Genomic DNA, 19,737 nt, shown 5'->3' on the forward strand with positions numbered 1-19,737 from the left:
CAGCAGCCAGCACGCTATAAAGATCTGCATCTTTTTATAGTGCTTTTCGAGGGCTGGACTTGTACGTTCAACCCCAGCTCTTCAGGGCAAAACACCCCTGGCTTCTCTCCGCTGGTATCCAGAGGCAGCAGTAGGTTTGCCCTGGCTCGGGACACCTTTTTGGGGCCACGTGGGTTTCATTCTCAGTATGTGTTCTGCACCTGCACTTATTTGGGGAACTCAGAGAGAGTTTGCAGAGAGGTGGCAGCCCTAAAGGCTGTCCCACCTCAGCCCACTGATATCTTTATAGTCAGGGGCCTGGTTTTCCTCTTGCTCTGCTAACATCAGAGCTTGTCTGCAGTTCCCAGCCAGACAAGGCTGGGGGAACTGGACCCACAGCTGCAGGACAGGTGATGTGGGGTGTTCCTCCAGCCAGCACTGATGGATCCCAGCATAGCACCTTCATACTTACCATACCACGAGCTTTCTTTGCATCGGAGTTAGACCAGCAGGACAGACCAGGATGGTCCAGTTCTGCTTGTGTGGCTGGGTCTGCAAAGCATGGAGCTGGAGCTGTAAGGATGTCTGCAGCCTCCCAGGAGAGAGGCGACGCAGCCAGCTCAGGTAGCGGGGGGCTTTCAGGTTTGAAAATCCCTGTCTGGATGTATGTGGTGGGCTCCAGATGGCATCAGAGGTGGCCAAAGGACAGTTCACCTGATGTGGGCTTCTCAAGGGGATCACGAAGGAACAGTAAGTCATCCTCTGAATCTGTGCGAGGGGTTTTTCGAAGGGGAGCTCTGCTGGTTGGAGGCTCTGGAGGCTGATCGTGCCTTGCTGGGTGAAGCAGGGCAGGGAATTAACAAGGACAGGCTGTGGGGGATCTGTCACTGATAAGCGGGGAAGGCAAGCAGAGTTGCCTTAGTGAAAACTCAAAGATGCAGCCCCCAATAACAGCCATAGTTGCAGTGCTTAGGTCTCTGCTCTCACCACTGCTTCCCACCGATTTAACAAGGGGCTGGCACTGGTGTGGGTGACAGTCACACAGGGACACTTGGCATGCCCGCCGCTTTTGGCCACGGTAATTGAGCAAGCAATGGGTCTGTCTGAGCCTTGGCTTCATACGTGGACAGCATTTTCCGTTTGGCAAGCCAGATGGCCCCGCGAGGAAGCGGCGCTGTGGCAGCGTGCCCGCGGTGCTGCGGCCTCCCTCTGCTTTTCTGGGTGCGATTCCCCACAGAGCCCACCCGAGGGGATGCTCCCTGCCCACCGTGGGGTGCAAATTGAGGAGAGGGGCCACGGAAAACCAGAAATATAAATATCCCCATCCATTTGACCGCTTCAGAGGCATTTTAATCCCAGCCTGGAAAGGGCCAGCAGCAGCGGTGATCACGGTGATGGGCAGAACCAGGTGGGCACAGGCAGCTTTTGGCCAGGCTCCATGGAAAACGGAGCTATTCCGAGCCCGGTGGCTGCGGCACGGTGCCGAGCCCCTGCAGTGGGCACCAGGCCCTGTCGGGGGGAGCGGGCACGGTGGCGGAGCCCCCCCAGGCCAGGCTCCTTCTCGCAGCTCAATTCACCGTGCAGATGTCTGGAGCAGGCTGGAGGCCTGAAGGCTGAGGTCTGGCTTCCCTGGGAGCCCAGGGCATGAGGGAAAACACAACGCGGCCAACTCGTACAACAGGGTTTGTGTGGTGTCTCCAACATGTACCCAGTGTGTCTGCTGCTGGGGAGGCTGAGGAGAAGGAGCAGTGGGATGAAGGCCCCAGGGGAGCAGGAGGGTGAGGCAGGGACGTGCAGTGCCCTGGATCGGGCACCTCAGGGTGCTGGTTTGGGAGGTGGAGGCTTTCCTGGTGTAGTTTGTAAGAAGCAGGGACAGGATCCTGTCAGCACGTTGTTGAAGGGATGCAGAGGGTGGCATGTGGTGGCTCAGCATGCCACCGAGTCCTGCCTGGGACAACCACGGTGCTGCCTGGGAGATCACAGATGGGTTGGCAGCAGGGGCAGAGCTGGGGACACATGGCGGTGAGGCTGGGGGAGGTGACAGGCTGCTCTAACGGGGCGTCCTCTCCTGCTTGCAACCCCCAGGAGAAGATCGAATATGCCTTCCTGATCTTCTTTGCCATCGAGGCGATGCTCAAGATAATTGCCTACGGGTTTCTTTTCCATACGGACGCCTACCTCCGAAATGGCTGGAACGTGCTCGACTTCTCCATCGTGTCCCTCGGGTAATGCAAGGCAGGGAAGCTGCTGGCACTCAGATTGCGCCAGGCCTGGTCCATAGCCCATCAGCTACATTGAGGGTTGTTATTTTTGTTTTGTTTTTAGTGACTGCAGTGTGTTTTTGGGCAACATGTTGAGTCAGTTCATGGTCTTCTCCCAGGGGCCCCGCTTTCTTGCCTGGACCTCCCCTGGAAGTCTCTGTAGCTCCCATTTCTTCTTGTCTGACTCCTTAATGCCTCTTGGACCTCCTTGCTCCAGGGTGTAGGAGTGGCATGGCATCCTCCTGTGCTTGGCACATGGGGAACAGGTCCCCTGGGCATGGGACGGGAGGGCTGTGGGCTGCAGAGCAGGTTGTGCCCAGCCATGAGTGCATCCAGGAACTGGGCTTAGCCAAGAGCTGAGTCCCGTCCCTCGCCTTCCTGCCTGCAGAGCTCTGACTCCATCACAGATCCTTGGTCTCCATCCTCACGCCCTTCTCTTCCTCTCTGTCCTTCCTTTTTTTCTCCCCTTCCTTCCCTTTTCTGTGCCTTTTCAGGCTTTTCACCATGACCCTGGAGCAGATCAATGCAAAGCAGGGAGGGTCTTCGGGGGGGAAAGGCGGCTTCGACGTGAAGGCCCTGCGAGCGTTTCGCGTGCTGAGACCGCTGCGCCTGGTGTCGGGAGTGCCGAGTGGGTGCCGGGCTCCCTGCCAGCGGGACGGGCTGTCGGGTGGATGGGACCCTGGGCCTGGCCGGATGGAGGCCATAGGGCAGGTTTCATTTGCTTCTGGCAGGGATCTCCTTTTCCCCATAAGCTGTGTAAATACAAAGAGAACAACAGAGTGGATGGGGGGAGGGCATGAAGCATCCTCCAGCACTGCTCTGCTGGAGTCTTCCAGGTGCTCACATGGTGGGTAGAGAAAGGAGCAAGAAATTTCTCCAGAGATCTCAGTCCCAACACACCTGAGCTCCTTTTCCCTTCATGGGGCATTTCCAGGCTGGTTGTCGGAGGGTCTGGCAGGAATGCAGGGTGCACCCAGAGCAGTCTGGGGAGTTTCTGAGCTCCTCTCTCTTCTCCCTGGTGCAGGCCTTCAGGTCGTCCTGAACTCCATCATCAAGGCCATGGTGCCCCTGCTCCACATCGCCCTGCTTGTGCTCTTCATGATCATCATCTACGCCATTGTCGGGCAGGAGCTCTTCAAGGGCAAGATGCACAAGACCTGCTACTACTTTGGGACAGGTGGGGCTGTGGCAGGGGGGGACATGGTATAGAAGTCTCTGTGTGGCTCCTGTGGGGACCACAGAGCCTCTGCAGGTAGCAGAAAGTCTGGTCCTGTCAACATCAGGCCTGGGAGAGCATGAGGGCTGAAGGATGTTTGGTACAGGACTGGCAAATGTAGATGGTGGGAGGAGGTGGTGGAAGGAGCCCCCTTTGGAAAGCTTCTGTGGGAGGCTGGGAGGCGCTGGGACATGCTTGCCTTGGCCTAAATGCTGCTTAGACCATGGCTTCTTCCCTCAGACGTGATAGCCACAGTGGGGGCGGAGAAGCCAGCCCCCTGCACCACCTCTGGCCATGGGCGACACTGCACCATCAACGGCACCGAGTGCCGAAGCGGCTGGCCGGGACCCAACAACGGCATCACTCACTTTGACAACTTCGGCTTTGCCATGCTGACCGTCTACCAGTGCATCACCATGGAGGGCTGGACCGAGGTCCTCTACTGGGTAGGCTCCAGCAGCCTGGGCTTGGTGCCCAACTCGGCACCCGTGACCGGGGGTTGTGCCTTGCAGCAGGGAACTCCCTCCAGGACCCTTTCATGGGTCTCTCCCCCACTGGCAGACACCTTGCCTTCACCCAGCTTCATGCTGTGATGCACAGCGCATCGTGCACAGGGCACATATCCCACATCTCTGCCCTGCAGGCACAGCCCACCGTGCCTTTGCTCTCCTGGGTGCTCCAGCTCCCACCTTTGGGGGTGCAGACCAGGCAATGGGGGGCTGGTGGATGCTTCTCCAGCAAAACCCTGTATTTTGCAGTCCATGAGAGGCTGTCTTGCTGAGGCTTAGGCACGATGCTGGTGTTTAAATCTGCTCCCCAAATGCTCTGGTTTTTCCTCCACTAACAGCAGATGCAGAGTGGCGCAGGGTAAGGGTTCAGCCAGGTTAATCTGCTTCCAGCCCAGGTGCTCCCTTTGGAGGGGACAAAGCTCCCAGAAGCTGTTGGGAGGTTCCCAAGTGGCAGACTTCTGCCTCTTTCCTTGCCAGGTTAACGATGCCATTGGCAACGAATGGCCCTGGATCTATTTTGTCAGCCTTATCTTGCTTGGCTCCTTCTTCGTTCTCAACCTGGTGCTGGGGGTGCTCAGCGGGTAAGTGCCACCCTGTCCCTTCTCTCTGCCAGCAGATCAGCGAGCGCAGGGTGGACATTTAACTGTACAAGGAGAGAAAGCCTCGAAAAGTGTGTTCCTTCTCTCCCAGTCCATTCCCTTTCTTTTTGCATGCATGGAAGCACAACCTCGAGTTACCTTTTGTATCAGCATCCGCGGTGCCTGAGGTTTTAGCTCAGCACCTAACACAAAAACACCGTTTCCCTGCAGTACTGGCACCTGTCAGCAGATGCAGCCGTGAAACACACTTGAGGTGTTTGCAGTGTGCTTTGCAGCCAGAGGAGCTGAGCAGAGAGCTCAAACCAGCTGTCTTTACCCTACAGCTGTGTCGAGACACCAATTAGTTATATGCTAATTACTTGGATATGTTAGCCCTCTTTTAGGGCTAACAAGCCATTTGACAAGAGGCAATGGGCACAAACTGAAAAAGAATGGTAAGATTGGGAGCCCCCCCTCTGGCAGACGGATCTTATCCCCATTGCCATGGTGACAGCATCCTGATTATTTGCTGTGTGATGAGCTCCCCTTCCCCACATGGAGAACGTGGGGCCAGCTTTCTGTCTCCAGATGGGGGAGACTCTGCTTGCTCTAATCATGAGATCACAGAACCATTTAGGGTGGAGAAGACCTTCAAGACCAAATCTGACCTACCAAGTCCCATCACTAATCCATGTCCCTTGGTGCCACGTCCACATCTCTTAAATATCTCCAGGGACAGGGACTCCACCACCTCCCTGGGCAGCCCGTTCCCATGCTCGAACCACCCTGTGTGTGAAGAAATCATTCCCAATATCCAAGCTAATCCTCCCCTGGTGCCACCTGAGGCTGTTGCCTTGTGTTTTATCCCTTCTTTCCCAGTCCCTTCCCAGCTTCGCTGCCCTTCTCTCCACATCCTCATGCAAGTCAGTGTCCTTGTTGTGAGAGGCCCTAAACTGAAGGCAATATTTGAGGTGAGGTCTCACACCTGGGCCCACCGCTGGCTTGTGTCGTGGAATGGGGCTGAGGGCAAGGAGTCAGTACAGCAAGCTCTTGGTGGGAGGGTATTTAGGGCTTTCTACAAGGATTGGTATGAGACAGGACTGCGGAACGTGGCCTCTGGCTGCCTCCTGAGCCTTACTCTGCTCCTTGCCTCGTCCCAGTGAATTCACCAAGGAGCGCGAGAAGGCCAAGTCGCGGGGCACGTTTCAGAAGCTGCGGGAGAAGCAGCAGCTGGAGGAGGACCTGAAGGGCTACATGGACTGGATCACCCACGCTGAGGTGATGGAGAGTGATCGGGCCAGAGGAGAAGGTACCGGCTCTGCCTGGGCGAGGATGCTGGAGTGAGGGTTGGGTTCCTGACACTGAGCACCCTGAAGAAACAATGGGGAGAGCTTTGGAGAAGTCACAGTCTCGTTTTGCCTGAAAAGCTGTGAAACAAAGCGTTTTGACTTGTGCAGAGCATTTTCCTTCCTCCTTTTTTTTTTTTTTTTTTTTTTTTTCCTTTCCTGAATGCTGAATCTGACCCAAACTAGTAAATAACTTGGCACCTAAGCTAACCCTCCACCTCAGCCACTGTATTTACCACTTGCCAGCTGCTAACAAGACGTAGGTCCCTTTGGCAGAACACACCTGAAATGGCCACGAGAAGCCCCGTGCGTGTGCAGGGGCAGCCAGCAGCACTGCTAGCTCTCACCTAACAGATGCACGAGTTTCTTGCCACTGCTTGACAACTTTGAGGGAAGGAGATGAACACAGGCATCTAGGCAAGGGCTCTGCCACGGAGCCTCTGTAATTGTGGGTCACTCATGTCCCTCACAAGTGCTTTGCCACTCTGCCTCATGCAAGAACTCTTGATGAGAGCTGGTACGTGTGTGGAAAGGGCCTTGTAAAACAGGAGGAAGGACCACACCTGTAGCCAGTGTTCTCCTGTTGTTCATCATTTGCTCAGATCCTGGCTGACCCATTTTTTTTCTGTGCTGGAGGTGTCTGGAGCTGTGGGGAGCCCATCTCCACGCTGCTCTCTGCTCTGGCTGCCTCCCTGGGCTGCTGCTGCTCTTGCTGTAGGAATTCCTGGGGCCTCCCAGGGCTTTGCACCTGACATTTAAACCTTTCAGCTCAGGCTCCCTCTGCTGTCTCCCTGGGATGGCATTTCTTGATTTCACTGCTGGGGGGGGGGTGGGGGTGGGGGAAGCTCTTCCAGGTGTAGTCCTGGGAGAGGTCCCCTCCTGTACGGTCTTCCCAAGGGCTCCAAGGAAATCCTGGGATGTCGTTCCCTCCATAGGTATGATGCCTTTGGATGAAGGAGGGTCGGAGACGGAGAGCTTGTATGAAATTGAGGGCATGAACAAGTGGATTCTCTTCTTGTAAGTATTCCTGGGCTGCACCATCTGCTGTCTCTCGCTTGCTGTCGTGGCTGGGCCAGGCTTTCTGTTCAGCCACCAGTTTTGTGGGGAGAGCCAGGGGCTTTTGAGAGCCAGATGCTCTCCTGGAGTACAGCAAGCAATAGGAAAGGATGCTTTGTACTGCCAAGAAGCTGCTGCAAGGGGAAAAACCTCTTCAGCTTGGTTTTAGGCTCCTGGCATCCTCTCACAGCCCATGCAACACGTCTTGTGCTTCAGAAGCTGGGCCTGTGGCAGGAAACCAGAAGCCAACATAGGCCAAAAATGAACCAGGAGGTGTTCACGTGAACAAACAGCAAAGCTTGAGCGACTGGGGACGATTCCTGGGGCCAGGGTTATGCTCCTGGTACCTGCATGCCCCTGTTTTGTAAATGGGGTGATGCTGTGCATTGCTCCAGCACCGGTGGTGGGCCAGCTCAGCCCTTCTGAGGGAAGGGCCAGGAGAAGGGAGCGGGGTGGCTGTGCCCGGCAGTCTGTTAGCATTGCCCCGGGGCTGCTCAGGACCCTCTGTTCAGCCCCACTGACCCATTGGCCTTCTCCGCAGCCGGCAGTGGAGGCGCTGGAACCGAATGTTTCGTAGGAAGTGCAGGGATGTGGTGAAGTCCAAGTTCTTCTACTGGCTCGTCATCCTGCTGGTGGCACTGAACACCCTCTCCATTGCCTCTGAGCACCATTTCCAGCCCGAGTGGCTGACGGTGGTACAAGGTGAGCAAACAGCCCCAGGGAGAGGGAGGGCCTGGGAAACCCTGCTGCCATGCAGATGTGCACGAGGAGCTCTTGCTGTGTGTGCATAGCCACAGTGACCTAGCACAGGGCCTGTTAGACACCCACAGCCTTGCTCATGCACACAAACACAGCCTGCATGTATGCATACACCATCCACACTAGGCTGTGGCACAATGCTTGTTGCATATGCACAGTGAGTGCACTTACAGGCGCACAGTGAACACAGGGTGTGCACACTCACAGATGTATGTACATAATTCACTTACATGCACATTGCATGCACTCAACACGGTACGGCCGTGCTCTGACGGGCTGGATCTCCCACCCTAGACAACGCCAACAGGGTGCTGCTGGCACTCTTTGTGGCCGAGATGCTGCTGAAGATGTACGCGCTGGGCCTGCGCCAGTACTTCATGTCCCTCTTCAACCGCTTCGACTGCTTCGTAGTGTGTGCGGGCATCTTGGAGACCATCCTGGTGGAGCTCAGCACCCTGTCACCCCTGGGCATCTCCGTGCTGCGCTGCATTCGGCTCCTCCGCATCTTCAAGATCACCAGGTTGGGACGGGAACTCCGTGGGTGCTGGGGGCTGGCTGCCCCCCAGGCATCGCTGGCCTTGTCCCTGGGCGGGTTGCAGCATGGGCAGAGCTGTACCTCCTGGGGTGATGAACAAGGCCAAGCCTGGTGATTTCTGTGTCCCTGGGATGTGGTCTGGTATCTTCTGACACCAATCCTGGGACCAGGCTGGAGAAGTCCCAGTGCCCACCCTGCGAGTGGTGCTGGCTCAGAGCCCCCCTTGCTGGGTTTCTCGGACATCCTGGGGGGCTGACAATGTGCTCCCCACTCCTCCCTGGTCCTGCCCCGCTCCTTCACCTCCTGCATGTTCCTCTCTCCAGGTACTGGACATCCCTGAGCAACCTGGTGGCCTCTCTGCTCAACTCGGTCCGCTCTATCGCCTCTCTGCTCCTCCTCCTCTTCCTCTTCATCATTGTCTTTGCCCTGCTGGGCATGCAGCTCTTCGGGGGCAAGTACGACTTTGAGGACATGGAGGTGCGGCGCAGCACATTTGACAACTTCCCCCAGGCCCTCATCAGCGTCTTCCAGGTACGGGGCTGTGGCAAGAAGGGCAGGGAGGCTGGTGGACCCCCGCAGCCTGGGTTCTCACCTCGGGGGTCTCCTGGCAAGAGCTGGGGTTAGGAGAGATGTGGGTTCGTGGGAGGTGGTGCAGCTCTGAGGATGGAGTGGGGAGGGGAGAGGGGGTCATGGGTGGCAGTGGGGGTTCAAGGCTGGAGGAGGGAGGTGAAATCTGGCAACGGGGCTGGAGCAGGGAGCAGGATGGAGCTGTGGGGTTCTGCCCTGCTCTGCTGTGGGGGCTCTCGTCTGTTTCCCCTCATGCTGTCTCTGCTCTTCTCCCAGATCCTGACTGGAGAGGACTGGAATTCGATAATGTACAATGGGATCATGGCCTATGGAGGCCCGTCCTTCCCTGGCATGCTGGTCTGCATCTACTTCATCATCCTCTTTGTTTGTGGGAACTGTATCCTCTGACACTGAAACCATGCCTGGGCGCCCTGAGCCCAGCCCCACAAACTGCTCTGGCTGTGCGAGGCTGAAGGCTCGGTGTGTGTGTGTGTGTGTGTGCATGTCTTTGTGTCCCGATTGAGCTCAGGCAGGGATGGGGCGGTCATCCCAGAGCTCACACTCACGAGGATGGGTGCAGGATTGAATCATAGAATCACAGAATCATTACGGTTGGAAAACCATCCCCCTACCACCAATGTCACCCACTAAACCACATCCCCAAGCACCACGTCCAGCCTTCTTTGAACACCCCCAGGGACGGTGACTCCACCACCTCCCTGGCAAGGGTTGTCTCAAGGACTCCTTTCCAGGAAGGTTTCTCAGACCACGGGCAGCCCTGGCCACATCATCCAAATGGGAACCAAGTTCATGTCCTTAGTGCTGTCCCACCAGATATCCTCCTCAATGTCTTCCTGGCCATTGCGGTTGACAACCTGGCTGAGGCTGAGAGTCTCACCTCAGCCCAGAAAGCCAAAGCAGAGGAACGCAAGCGGCGGAAGATGTCCAGGTGAGCGCTGCAGTCCTGGCAGGGGAAGCTCCCAGGCTGGGTGTTTTGGGGTAAGGGGACAGAATGGTGTCACCTGTGCCCCTGTCCTGAGCTCAGCCCTTGCTCTCTGCTCAGGGGTTACCCAGAGAAGTCAGAAGATGAGAAGCAGATGCTGGCAAAGAAGCTTGAGCAAAAGGCGAAGGGAGAAGGGATTCCCACAACAGCCAAGGTCGGTGCTGGTGGGGCTGGGCCTTGGGGAAGCCCTGGTGAGGGATCAAGTGCCTCCTGCCACCAGCAAGGGCTGGTAGAAGCTTGGAGCTAGCTCAGATCTGGACTCTGCTGGGCCAGAATTGCTCCTTGCCTTGGTGTCTTCTGGTGTCAGAGGCTCTCTGGACCCAGACTGGGCCTATTGTGTGGTGGAACAGGTCCACCATATCCTGGGCCAGCACCCCACGTGCTTGGTGTTGTACAGGCTGAATGTAGACACCGCTGACCCCACAGGGCTTCCAGGCTGACGGGGGTGTTTGGCAGCAATACTGGCACGCTCACTTGCTTGTCTCCCTTTCTGTCTCTCCCTTGTTTCAGTTAAAAGTGGATGAATTTGAGTCCAACGTAAATGAGATCAAAGACCCCTACCCATCTGCAGACTTCCCAGGTAAGACTTGTACCCACAGAAGCTGGGGAAGGGGCCACAGCCCTGGCTGTGTGAGGAGCGAGGGATGTGGTGGCCTCTCACCGCCCTGGGGGTGCTGAGGTCCAGCTCAGCATCACAGCATCAGAAAATCTTCCACAGGGTCACTTTGCTACTCTATCTCTGGGTGACCTTTTCCTTTTCCCTCCCTATGACCACCCTGCAGGTGATGATGAGGAAGATGAGCCTGAAATCCCCCTGAGTCCTCGGCCACGTCCCCTGGCAGAGCTACAGCTGAAAGAGAAGGCTGTGCCTATGCCTGAAGCCAGCTCCTTCTTCATCTTCAGCCCAACCAACAAGTAAGTGCTGAGCCTTCTCCTGCCTTGTGGAGCTCTGCCTTGGGCACTTCTGGCACCAACCCTTCCCAGTGGGACCCTACTCGTTTTGCCATAACCCTCTTCCAGGCTACCACGGCCCTGTCTGATGTCCTTCTGACCTCTTGCGGTGTCTCACGCTGTTTTTGTCCCCGACAGGTTTCGGATGCTGTGCCACAGAATCGTCAACGCCACTTGGTTCACCAACTTCATCCTGCTCTTCATTCTGCTCAGCAGCATCTCCCTGGCGGCCGAGGATCCCATCCGTGCCGAGTCGTTCCGCAACCAGGTGGGGGGGTGACTCGGGTGGGTTGGGGTGGGTGGGGAAGACGTCACGGAGACCCCCAGCTCCCCTGTGAGCAGATACCTGCTTGCCAGATGTTGAGCCTGGGTGAGTTTTGGTAGTTGTGATTTTTTTCCCTCTAAGGGAATTTTAAGCACAGAAAGGGAGTCTCACCAAGAGCTCCCCACTTTCTCTTCTGGTCTACAGGAGAAAAGTCTTTGTACCTACCTCTCTGCTCTTGTTCTGAATCCAAGGAGGATGAGTCTGGGGGACTGGGTTCTCCTGGGTTAATCCCTGCCTCTGGGAGGGCAGGGCCCTTGGGGAGGGGAGGCTGCTTGTGCTTCCCATCCAGGGCAAACAGCTGGGACAAAGTTTTACTGCCCCATGTCTCAGGTTATTCTCGGTAAAGACACCTACCTGCCACGGTGAGCAAGATTACCTTGGTTTAGGGCTGTGGCAGCTTACTGGGGACAGGGATGTCCCATGCAGACTGGGCCAGTGGTGTGTGCAGCACCTGAAATGCTGCCTGCATGGAGCAGGGGTAGCCCCACGGGGTCTAGGCTTGTGTGGTGCCTGGCAGGGGCTGGGGGTGTCTCTCAGGGGACAGCTTCCCAGGGTGCCCGTTGCTTTGGAGGCCCAGAGTCTTTCAGGTGAATCAGAGCTAGCATCACTCGCTTGGAAACTGAGGGCTTGGTCCCAGGCTGGAAGCTGGATCGTGTACTGGGGAAAATCAAAGAAGTGAGGGGAATTTCATGGGTGGTCTCAGCCCTGGGTTTGCAGCCCATGTCGAGCTAGACAGGCTCCCCAGTTCGCAGGGTGGATGGCAAACCACGGTGCCTGGATGTTTGAAAACACTGGTGCATTTCTCATGTCACCCAAATCTCACCCAGTCCTGGTGCTTACGTCCCCAGATCCTTGGATACTTTGACATTGGTTTCACCTCCGTCTTCACCGTTGAAATCGTCCTGAAGGTGAGTCCATCGGCTCCCATGATCATAGCCATGCACGTGACCCAGGTCAGGGCTGTGTTCTGGCCGTGGGCACAAGCTCCAGGAGAAGGCAGGGAGCAGCTGCCAGCTGAGCCTAAAGTCTCCCAGTTTTGAGTGCCCCAGGGCACCTGCCCTGCCCAGAAGTCCCCTTGCAGCGAGGTCAGGCAGCTGTGCTGTGACACCAGGACAGATGGGCCATGGCACCAGCATTTCTGTCCTGGCATGTCTTTAAGAAAAACTTTGAGAAAGAGAAAGCACTGAAAATCTGTGAAGTAAAACCATATTCAAGCAGCTGCTGTGAGTTCTTCCTGCTGCAAGTCTTTTTGCTCTTCTCCTCTTTGCTTTGCTGAACGACTGGGAAGAGTTTTTTTTTCTCCATCAGTGCAGTGCAAAGGATTTTCCAGCTGAAGTCAGCTGCCTGCCTGGCTGCAAAGCAAGGGCTTTGAGCAGGATGGGGTCCCTGGGCCATGGGGAAAGCTCCCTGTGCCCTGCCCATTCTCTCTCCTAACTCCTCCTGCTCCCCAGATGACAGCCTACGGCGCTTTCCTGCACAAAGGCTCCTTCTGCAGGAACTCTTTCAACATCCTCGACCTGCTGGTGGTTGCTGTCTCCCTCATCTCCATGGGAATCGAGTAAGCAGCTCCACGCTTCCCAGGGTGGGCACTGCTCTTGTTTAGCCTGGCCGGGCAGCGGGGGTGCTGCAGCAGTTTGGGTTGGGTGGGATGGGAGCTAGCCCACGTGCTAGTGCCCCCAAAATGTGTCCCTAACTGTATCCTTAGTGAGGACAGGGCCTGGGTGGCTGGGAGGCAAACTCCTCGAGTGACAAAGGAGAAGATCGGGTGGGACTTCAAATGGGAGTCCCTTTTTCCCATCTGGGAATTGCCCCGTCTCAGCTCTGTGTTCCTCCTCAGGTCCAGCACCATCTCGGTGGTGAAGATCCTCCGGGTGCTGAGGGTGCTGAGACCTCTGCGAGCCATTAACCGGGCCAAGGGGCTGAAGGTAAGAGCGAGGGTGGGGTCCTCGGCCCATGGGGGTCCCCGTGGAAAATTATGTGGGGTTTCATGCCCTGTGGGGTTTGTAGGGTCAGGAACACAATTCCCACTCCCTGTCTGGGGAAGGAGCCTGCCCCGTCCCACTGCTCTTGGCAGGTTCCTGCTTTTGTCTGCCTGATTTTTTTTTAATTTTTATTTATTTATTATTATTATTATTATTATTTTTCTCTGTGTGGGGCACATGGGGGGGGATCTTGCCCCAGGCATGCTCACGTGTGCTCTGTCCTCGACCAGCACGTGGTCCAGTGTGTGTTCGTGGCCATCAAGACCATCGGCAACATTGTGGTCGTCACGACGTTGCTGCAGTTCATGTTCGCCTGCATCGGGGTCCAGCTCTTCAAGGTGAGAGACGTCCCAGATGGGCAGGACAGACGTGCTGCAAAGGGCTTTGGGGTCTCATAGTCACAAGGCTTTGGGGTTGGTATCTCCTGGTGGCAAGGTCAGCACAGACCATGCTGTCCGTGCTCTGCAAGGATGCCTGCCTGTAGCAGACCTCCCAGCAGAAGTGCCTGTAGTGGGAGGAGGGCAGGGAACACCCAGGACATTGTCAGCTTCAGGCAGCACACGCAAAGGGACCAGCTCCCTTCCCCTGCTCGCTGCCTCAGTTTCCCCTCTGGCAGAGGTCAGAGCCAGCATGGAGGCAGGGTGGGAATCAACTGGTCTGTGAAAAATCAAAGCTCCCCAGGGCTTCTGAAGTCACAGCAAGATCATAGCTCCTCCTGCTCTGTTTCAAATGCAGGGGAAGTTTTACAGCTGCTCAGATCCATCCAAGCTGACGGAGAAGGAGTGCAGGTAAGAGCTCAGCGGGGCAGCAGGCAAGAAGGGGAAGGGGGTGTGTGGCTGTTTGCATGCCTGCAAGGAGATCCTGCAGCTGGAAAGAAGGGGCTGGGAGGTCTCTTGCTGCTGTCCCTCACCCTAGAATAAACGTAGCCCAAGGCCGTGCTCCCCTCCCAGGGACAAGCAGCCCTGGGGCAGTGCGGCGGCAGGAGGGGGCTGTGCCAGGTGAGCGCCGCATCCCTTCTGCCGCAGGGGTGATTTCATCGACTACGTGGACGGGGACCCAACGCAGATCGAGCTGAAGAAGCGCGTCTGGTTCCACAACGACTTCCACTTCAACAACGTCTTCTCAGCCATGATGTCGCTTTTCACCGTCTCCACCTTCGAGGGCTGGCCAGAGTGAGTCCGGTGTGCGGGGGCCTGCCGAGGGCCGGGTCGTGCTGGGAGCAGGTCGCTGCCCGCAGGCTGATTGCCAGCCAGGAGCTGGAAAGCCTTTGCCAGGGAAAGAAGAGCTGCCCAGGCTGAGGAGCAGGGCTAGCCATCCTGGTAGGGGCTGGAGAACCAGCAGGGTGATCCCCACAGCCCAGTTCTACCCCTGCTGGATTTGGGATTTCTCCAGAGCTCTCCATAGCCTGCAAGAAGGCAGATGGTCTTCCCCCCCCTTAACTAGGGTCTCTGTTGCCTTGCTTTCCCTCCTGTAGGCTGCTATACAGGGCCATTGACACTAATGATGAGAATAAAGGCCCTATCTACAACTACCGGGTGGAGATCGCAATGTTCTTCATCATCTACATCATCCTCATTGCCTTCTTCATGATGAACATCTTTGTGGGCTTTGTCATTGTCACCTTCCAGGAGCAGGGGGAGAGCGAGTACAAGAACTGTGAGCTGGACAAGAACCAGGTACTGGATCTGCTGGGGCAGGGCGAGGTGGATCCAGCCCTTAGTGCTTAGTGGGGGATCAGCACCGGGGCAGCACGGCAATCTTTGGAGGCAAGAGGTGGCTTTGGAAACGTGGTCCTGGGTGGGGTGTCTGGGTGCCTTTGCAGAGAGCACAGCAGGTACTTGGTCATCGCTGTCCCTGGCCCATGGCACGCGGTGCTGAGGAGGAAGGGGGGATCCAGCTGGTGCTTGTGGGGCTGTGCACTGTCACCGGTGGTGCTGGTTCCGTGCTCGCGCCCCCGTCCCTGCCGTGTGCATCTCCCTGGCTTCACACCTCCCCTGCTCTCCCCAGCGCCAGTGTGTGCAGTACGCGCTGAAGGCTCGCCCGCTGCGGCGCTACATCCCCAAGAACCCCTACCAGTACCAGATCTGGTACGTGGTCACCTCCTCCTACTTCGAGTACCTCATGTTCTTCCTGATCCTGCTCAACACCATCTGCCTGGGCATGCAGGTAAGGGGGGGGGAGTGCCAACCGCGGGTGGTGGTGCCCCCCTGGGACCCCTGTGCCCATGGCACTGGGCAGGCTGGGCTCAGCCCTGCTGCCTCAAAGTTGCTGGTGCGTGCTCCACAGCCCTGGGGAGAAAGGGGGACAGGTTGGATGTGGGGTGTCCAGAGGAGGGGCTGCAGCAGGGGGGATTTTTCTGTTTTGCTGGAAGTTTTCCCAGCCACGGGTCTGTGGGAGGCTGGTCTCCTTGCAGCTGGGCTGACACGGCTCCTCCTGCCTTCTTTCAGCATTACAACCAGTCTGCGGAAATGAACCACATCTCAGACATCCTCAATGTGGCCTTCACCATCCTCTTCACCCTGGAGATGATCCTCAAGCTCATGGCCTTCAAAGCCAAGGTGAGGGCGGGGCGCAGGCTGGAGATCAGAGGAGGGCTGATTAATTCCCTCATCGGGCTCTCCTTCCCCTGGGCTCCAGCATCCATCTCCTCCTTGCCTTGATTCTTGGATGTTAATTCCTCTTCTCTCCGGCTCTCCCCTGGCAGGGCTACTTTGGGGACCCCTGGAACGTCTTTGACTTCCTCATCGTGATCGGCAGCATCATCGATGTCATCCTCAGCGAGATCGATGTAAGTGCCGGGCTGCTCGGGCACGAGGGCGTCCCCACGCCCCACTGGTGCCTGCCCCAGGGCGAGCTGGGGATGCTGGAGTGGTGCCACATACATCCCGTGTATGTGTGCACGTGTACACCCTAAACGTGGGCTGTGCTCTGTGCCGTATACACCGGGGGGGCTGCAGCCAGTGGCTGTATGCTGATAAATGCTCTGCTGGGAGCATTGTCAGAGCAGTGCTTGTAACCCACCGTGCCACAGCCCTGGGACCTCCCCAGACCACATCCAGCTCTGAAAATGCCCCTCTGCGCTGGGAGGTCACGCGCTGCGTTTGGCAGACCCAACGGTAACTGTAGAAGCAGCTGCAGGGTCGGGTAGATGAGGTTAACCATCTCTGGTGACTTTGCACTTCATCTCTCGGGAGCAGGGCTTTATCGGGCAGAGCTGCTGCCACGGCCACCCCCGGGAGAGTCCTGAAGCTGTCCTCTGTGCAGAGGAGGAGAGGCTCAGGGGTCCTTGGATGAGTGAAACCACCCATCTTTCTCCCAAAACATTCCTCCCTGCATGGCCCACACCTCGATACTGCCATCCTCTGAACCTCCAGGCTTCCCAGCCTTGATGATTCCCAAATTTCCTGCCAGTCCTAGCAGCTTTCAGCTGCCACCAAGCCTTCCAAGACCCCATCCTCGGTCCCCCCAGCTCTCTGTGCAAGTGACCTGGTTCCCCGTGGCCTGCACTCCTTCTCTGGCACCTCCATGGGTGCAGGGATCGCAGCCTTCCCTCCCCTTCTGGTAACCCCCCTCTCTGCCGAGGGGTCAGGGTGAGGAGGGTCCGTCCCTCCTGGTCCCCAGGAGCCGGTTGCAATCGCTGCACCCCCAAAGGTCACTGTGCAGGTGCGGGCACACCTTGGGGGCTGCAGCTTTTTCGGGAGGGTGCCCCTTGACAGCTGAACCATTCCCGAGGGCACCGAGGCATGCAGCTGGTTTGCAAAGTCTGTCTTTTCTTCCTCTCTTTCCCTTCTGCCTCTGCTTCTCCTCCCTCCTGCCTCTGTTGGGGATGGGGAGGTGGGGAGGGCTGTGCCATGAGGAGCCCTCTGCCCCTCACCAAACCCCAAATCCTCACGGTTGTTCAGTCCCCGAGTTCTCATCGGGGTTGTTGAGGGATCTGGGAAAGTTCTGGCTGCAGGAAGAGGGCAACGGAGGTGGGACACCCTGTGGTGGTGCCACCCCAAGCTCTGGGCTCAGCAGTGTCCGTTAGCCCTGGGAGCTCAGCACCGTTGCAAGGTTGCCAGCCCTGAAAATCCCCAAATCACTGCAAGGGCATCGAGGCTCTGGGAGGGAGCTGGGGACCCCACCGAGGGCTGGGTGCTGGAGCCTGCTAGCTTTGAGGAGCTTTGAGGAGCTTCAAGGGTTTGTGTGTGTGCACACGTGAGCGTGACCGACAGCCCCTCGGTGTACGAATACGTGTGCCTGGAGCATGTGGGTGTGCACAGGCACCAGCTCCTGCTTTTCCCCTTCTTGAAGGGCAAGTGAATGGTGCTGGGCAAGGGTTTGCCTCCTGCCGTGGCCCTGTGCCTGCCCGGGGGGGAAGATTTATGGGAGGCAGCTGAATCAGGCAGTGCTGAGCGTTTGCCCAGGTTTCCTGGCCTCTCTGCCCTCCTCCCAGGTGTGTTTGTTGCAGCGGGTGAAACGCAGCCGAGCGTGGAGGTGGGCATCGTCCCACCGTGCTCACGATGTTCTCCCGGCCGTCTGTCTGCTGCCGCTGCCCCCCAAAAGCCGTCTCCTCATCTGATGAGCCCGAGTGACGGTGCCTCTGCCTGCGTCCTTCCCCTCTTGTCCCCCATTTCCATCTTTCTTCTGCCTGTGCCACCACCTTCTGCCATCCTCCCCGTCTCTCGTTTCTCCCTCCGTCCTGCTGACTCTTTTATTCTCTTGGCAGACTGTTCTCGCCTCCAGTGGCGGATTGTACTGCCTCGGCGGGGGCTGTGAGAACATCGTAAATATCAGCTGCACGTGCTTGCAGTGGTCCCCTTTCCCCTTTGCTGCCTGGACCCTTACCCAGCCTGCCTGCAGCCAGTGTTTGCGCGTGTCCTGCATGCATTCAGATGCCCCGAGCCCTGCTGCTCTCCTCTGCTGTGCACACCTCGCCTCCAGGAGCCCAAGGGCCGGGCTCCAGAGATGGGCAGAGGTCGGTGGCAGGGTCCCACGTGCAGCACCGGAGCCTGGGCATCTGTGTCCCCTGGGCATCTTCTTGGGGGTCCCAGGGCCCCAGTGCTGGGAGCTGCAAGGCCAAGGTGGCACTGTCCTGGTCCTGCTGGGTGGGGATGTGGCCGCTTCCCTGGCTGCTGTGCTTGCTGAGCGCTAGGAAGGAGAAAGGCAAGAAAAGGAGGGGTGGGGAGAGGAGGTGGTGGCTTCCAGTGCAGCCCTGGGGACTCAGAAATGCCATAACGGGGAAATTGGATCTGCTGGAGGGCCCGGGGGTGTCAGAGGGTGGGCTTTATTGCCCTGATACCTCTGGGAGCAGGTGGGTTGGGTGATGGGAATGAGGGGGGACAGCACGAAAGCTCTGGGAAGCCGAGGGGAAGCAGGAGGGGTAGCAGAGGTGCGATGGGATGGACATTTGCTCACGGCACTTGGTGAGCGAGGCTGGGGCTGTGCTGTGCCAAAACAGCCTCCCCAGCGGGTAACTGAGCCCCCAGCGTCTCCCACAGCCCGTGTCCCAGGTGTCACAGCCTTCGAGCCGGGGGTTTCTGCCTGCTGCTTCCCCTCCGCCTGCCCCTTCTGGGACTCCCTCTCAACCCAGCAGTCCCCAGCCCCGGTCCCCGACCGTTCGTCCCCCAGCTTGGGGTCCCACAGCCACCCCGAGAAGCTGCAGGATGCTGGCCTCCCCACAGCCATCCTGCCCTCTGTCCCCGCTTTGTCACATCAGAACCCTCCTGCGATGTTCTCAAATCAACTCTTCTGTGCGACAGCAGCCACCTTGAACCCCTCCTGTGCGGGGTGCCTGGCCCAGAGCTCACCTTACAAATAGTCCCCAAGGTGGCAGTGTCCCATAGGTATAGTGTGTGCAGGGTGAGACAGCAGAGAATGAGCCTGTCCTGGGGCAGCCCGGGATGGGGTGGGATGGGACAGGATAGTTGGAAGGAACCTTCAAAGCTCATCGTGTCCAACTGCGTGACCACTTCAGGACTAACCAAAAATTAAAGCCTGTTATTGAGGGCATTACCCAAATGCCTCCTGAACACCTCCAGGCATCAACCACCTCTTGGGGCATGCGGTGGACGGCACGGCTCCCCCAGCCTGTGCTGCAGCATGCCTTTCCCCCCGCCGTGTCCCATCCCTACCTAACGGGACTCCTGTAGGGTCCGTGACTGCTGCCATCCTCTGCCCGCAGGACCCCGATGACAACTCCCGCGTCTCCATCACTTTCTTCCGCCTGTTCCGCGTGATGCGGCTGGTGAAGCTGCTGAGCCGGGGAGAAGGCGTCCGGACCCTCCTGTGGACCTTCATCAAGTCCTTCCAGGTTTGTGAGGAACACACCGGCACGTGCCCTGGGCTGGCAGCAAGCTCTGAGCAGCAAGCTGTCCCGTCCCCACGGGACGCCGGGGTGCCCCTTGGTGCTGGGCTGCCTCTCACCCGAGCCATGATCCTTTTGTCGCAGGCTCTGCCCTACGTTGCCCTCCTGATTGTGATGCTTTTCTTCATCTATGCTGTGATCGGGATGCAGGTGAGAGGCGCAGGGGGGGGATTTGGTCTAGAACAGGGACCTGAGCCTGGGAAGATGCGGCAGGGAGGGACTGGGTCCTCTGCACGGCAGTGCCGGGGGCTTTGAGCACGGTGGGACTGTTCGGCCCTGGTCTCTGAGGATGCCCAGAGTTAACGCAGCCTGAGCACCTCCTCC

The 19,737-nt window shown here is 57.8% G+C and overlaps 1 protein-coding gene across 2 annotated transcripts in view; it reads left to right on the top strand.

Annotated features, from left to right (window-relative positions):
* The window catches only part of CACNA1S (calcium voltage-gated channel subunit alpha1 S), a 33,340-nt gene that overhangs the window by 6,038 nt on the left and 7,565 nt on the right, over positions 1 to 19,737 (top strand). For both annotated transcript variants that reach the window (XR_004756245.1, XM_035347360.1), the window contains exons 3-31: positions 2,065 to 2,204; positions 2,735 to 2,868; positions 3,265 to 3,417; positions 3,697 to 3,902; positions 4,443 to 4,546; positions 5,704 to 5,852; positions 6,825 to 6,906; positions 7,487 to 7,647; positions 7,999 to 8,224; positions 8,563 to 8,770; positions 9,083 to 9,203; positions 9,641 to 9,755; positions 9,870 to 9,963; positions 10,320 to 10,389; positions 10,592 to 10,724; positions 10,899 to 11,028; positions 11,934 to 11,993; positions 12,537 to 12,643; positions 12,923 to 13,010; positions 13,298 to 13,405; positions 13,803 to 13,855; positions 14,093 to 14,239; positions 14,542 to 14,743; positions 15,075 to 15,233; positions 15,515 to 15,625; positions 15,772 to 15,855; positions 17,776 to 17,832; positions 19,231 to 19,359; positions 19,498 to 19,563. Coding sequence is in view for 1 of the 2 variants with exons in the window: in XM_035347360.1 (XP_035203251.1) it covers positions 2,065 to 2,204; positions 2,735 to 2,868; positions 3,265 to 3,417; positions 3,697 to 3,902; positions 4,443 to 4,546; positions 5,704 to 5,852; positions 6,825 to 6,906; positions 7,487 to 7,647; positions 7,999 to 8,224; positions 8,563 to 8,770; positions 9,083 to 9,203; positions 9,641 to 9,755; positions 9,870 to 9,963; positions 10,320 to 10,389; positions 10,592 to 10,724; positions 10,899 to 11,028; positions 11,934 to 11,993; positions 12,537 to 12,643; positions 12,923 to 13,010; positions 13,298 to 13,405; positions 13,803 to 13,855; positions 14,093 to 14,239; positions 14,542 to 14,743; positions 15,075 to 15,233; positions 15,515 to 15,625; positions 15,772 to 15,855; positions 17,776 to 17,832; positions 19,231 to 19,359; positions 19,498 to 19,563 (3,597 nt within the window). In the remaining variant the exon portion in view is untranslated. The remainder of the gene's footprint in view (positions 1 to 2,064; positions 2,205 to 2,734; positions 2,869 to 3,264; positions 3,418 to 3,696; positions 3,903 to 4,442; positions 4,547 to 5,703; positions 5,853 to 6,824; positions 6,907 to 7,486; positions 7,648 to 7,998; positions 8,225 to 8,562; positions 8,771 to 9,082; positions 9,204 to 9,640; positions 9,756 to 9,869; positions 9,964 to 10,319; positions 10,390 to 10,591; positions 10,725 to 10,898; positions 11,029 to 11,933; positions 11,994 to 12,536; positions 12,644 to 12,922; positions 13,011 to 13,297; positions 13,406 to 13,802; positions 13,856 to 14,092; positions 14,240 to 14,541; positions 14,744 to 15,074; positions 15,234 to 15,514; positions 15,626 to 15,771; positions 15,856 to 17,775; positions 17,833 to 19,230; positions 19,360 to 19,497; positions 19,564 to 19,737) is intronic.

The sequence above is a fragment of the Oxyura jamaicensis genome, chromosome 26, assembly GCF_011077185.1.
Source record: "Oxyura jamaicensis isolate SHBP4307 breed ruddy duck chromosome 26, BPBGC_Ojam_1.0, whole genome shotgun sequence".
Classification (NCBI taxonomy): Eukaryota; Metazoa; Chordata; class Aves; order Anseriformes; family Anatidae; genus Oxyura; species Oxyura jamaicensis.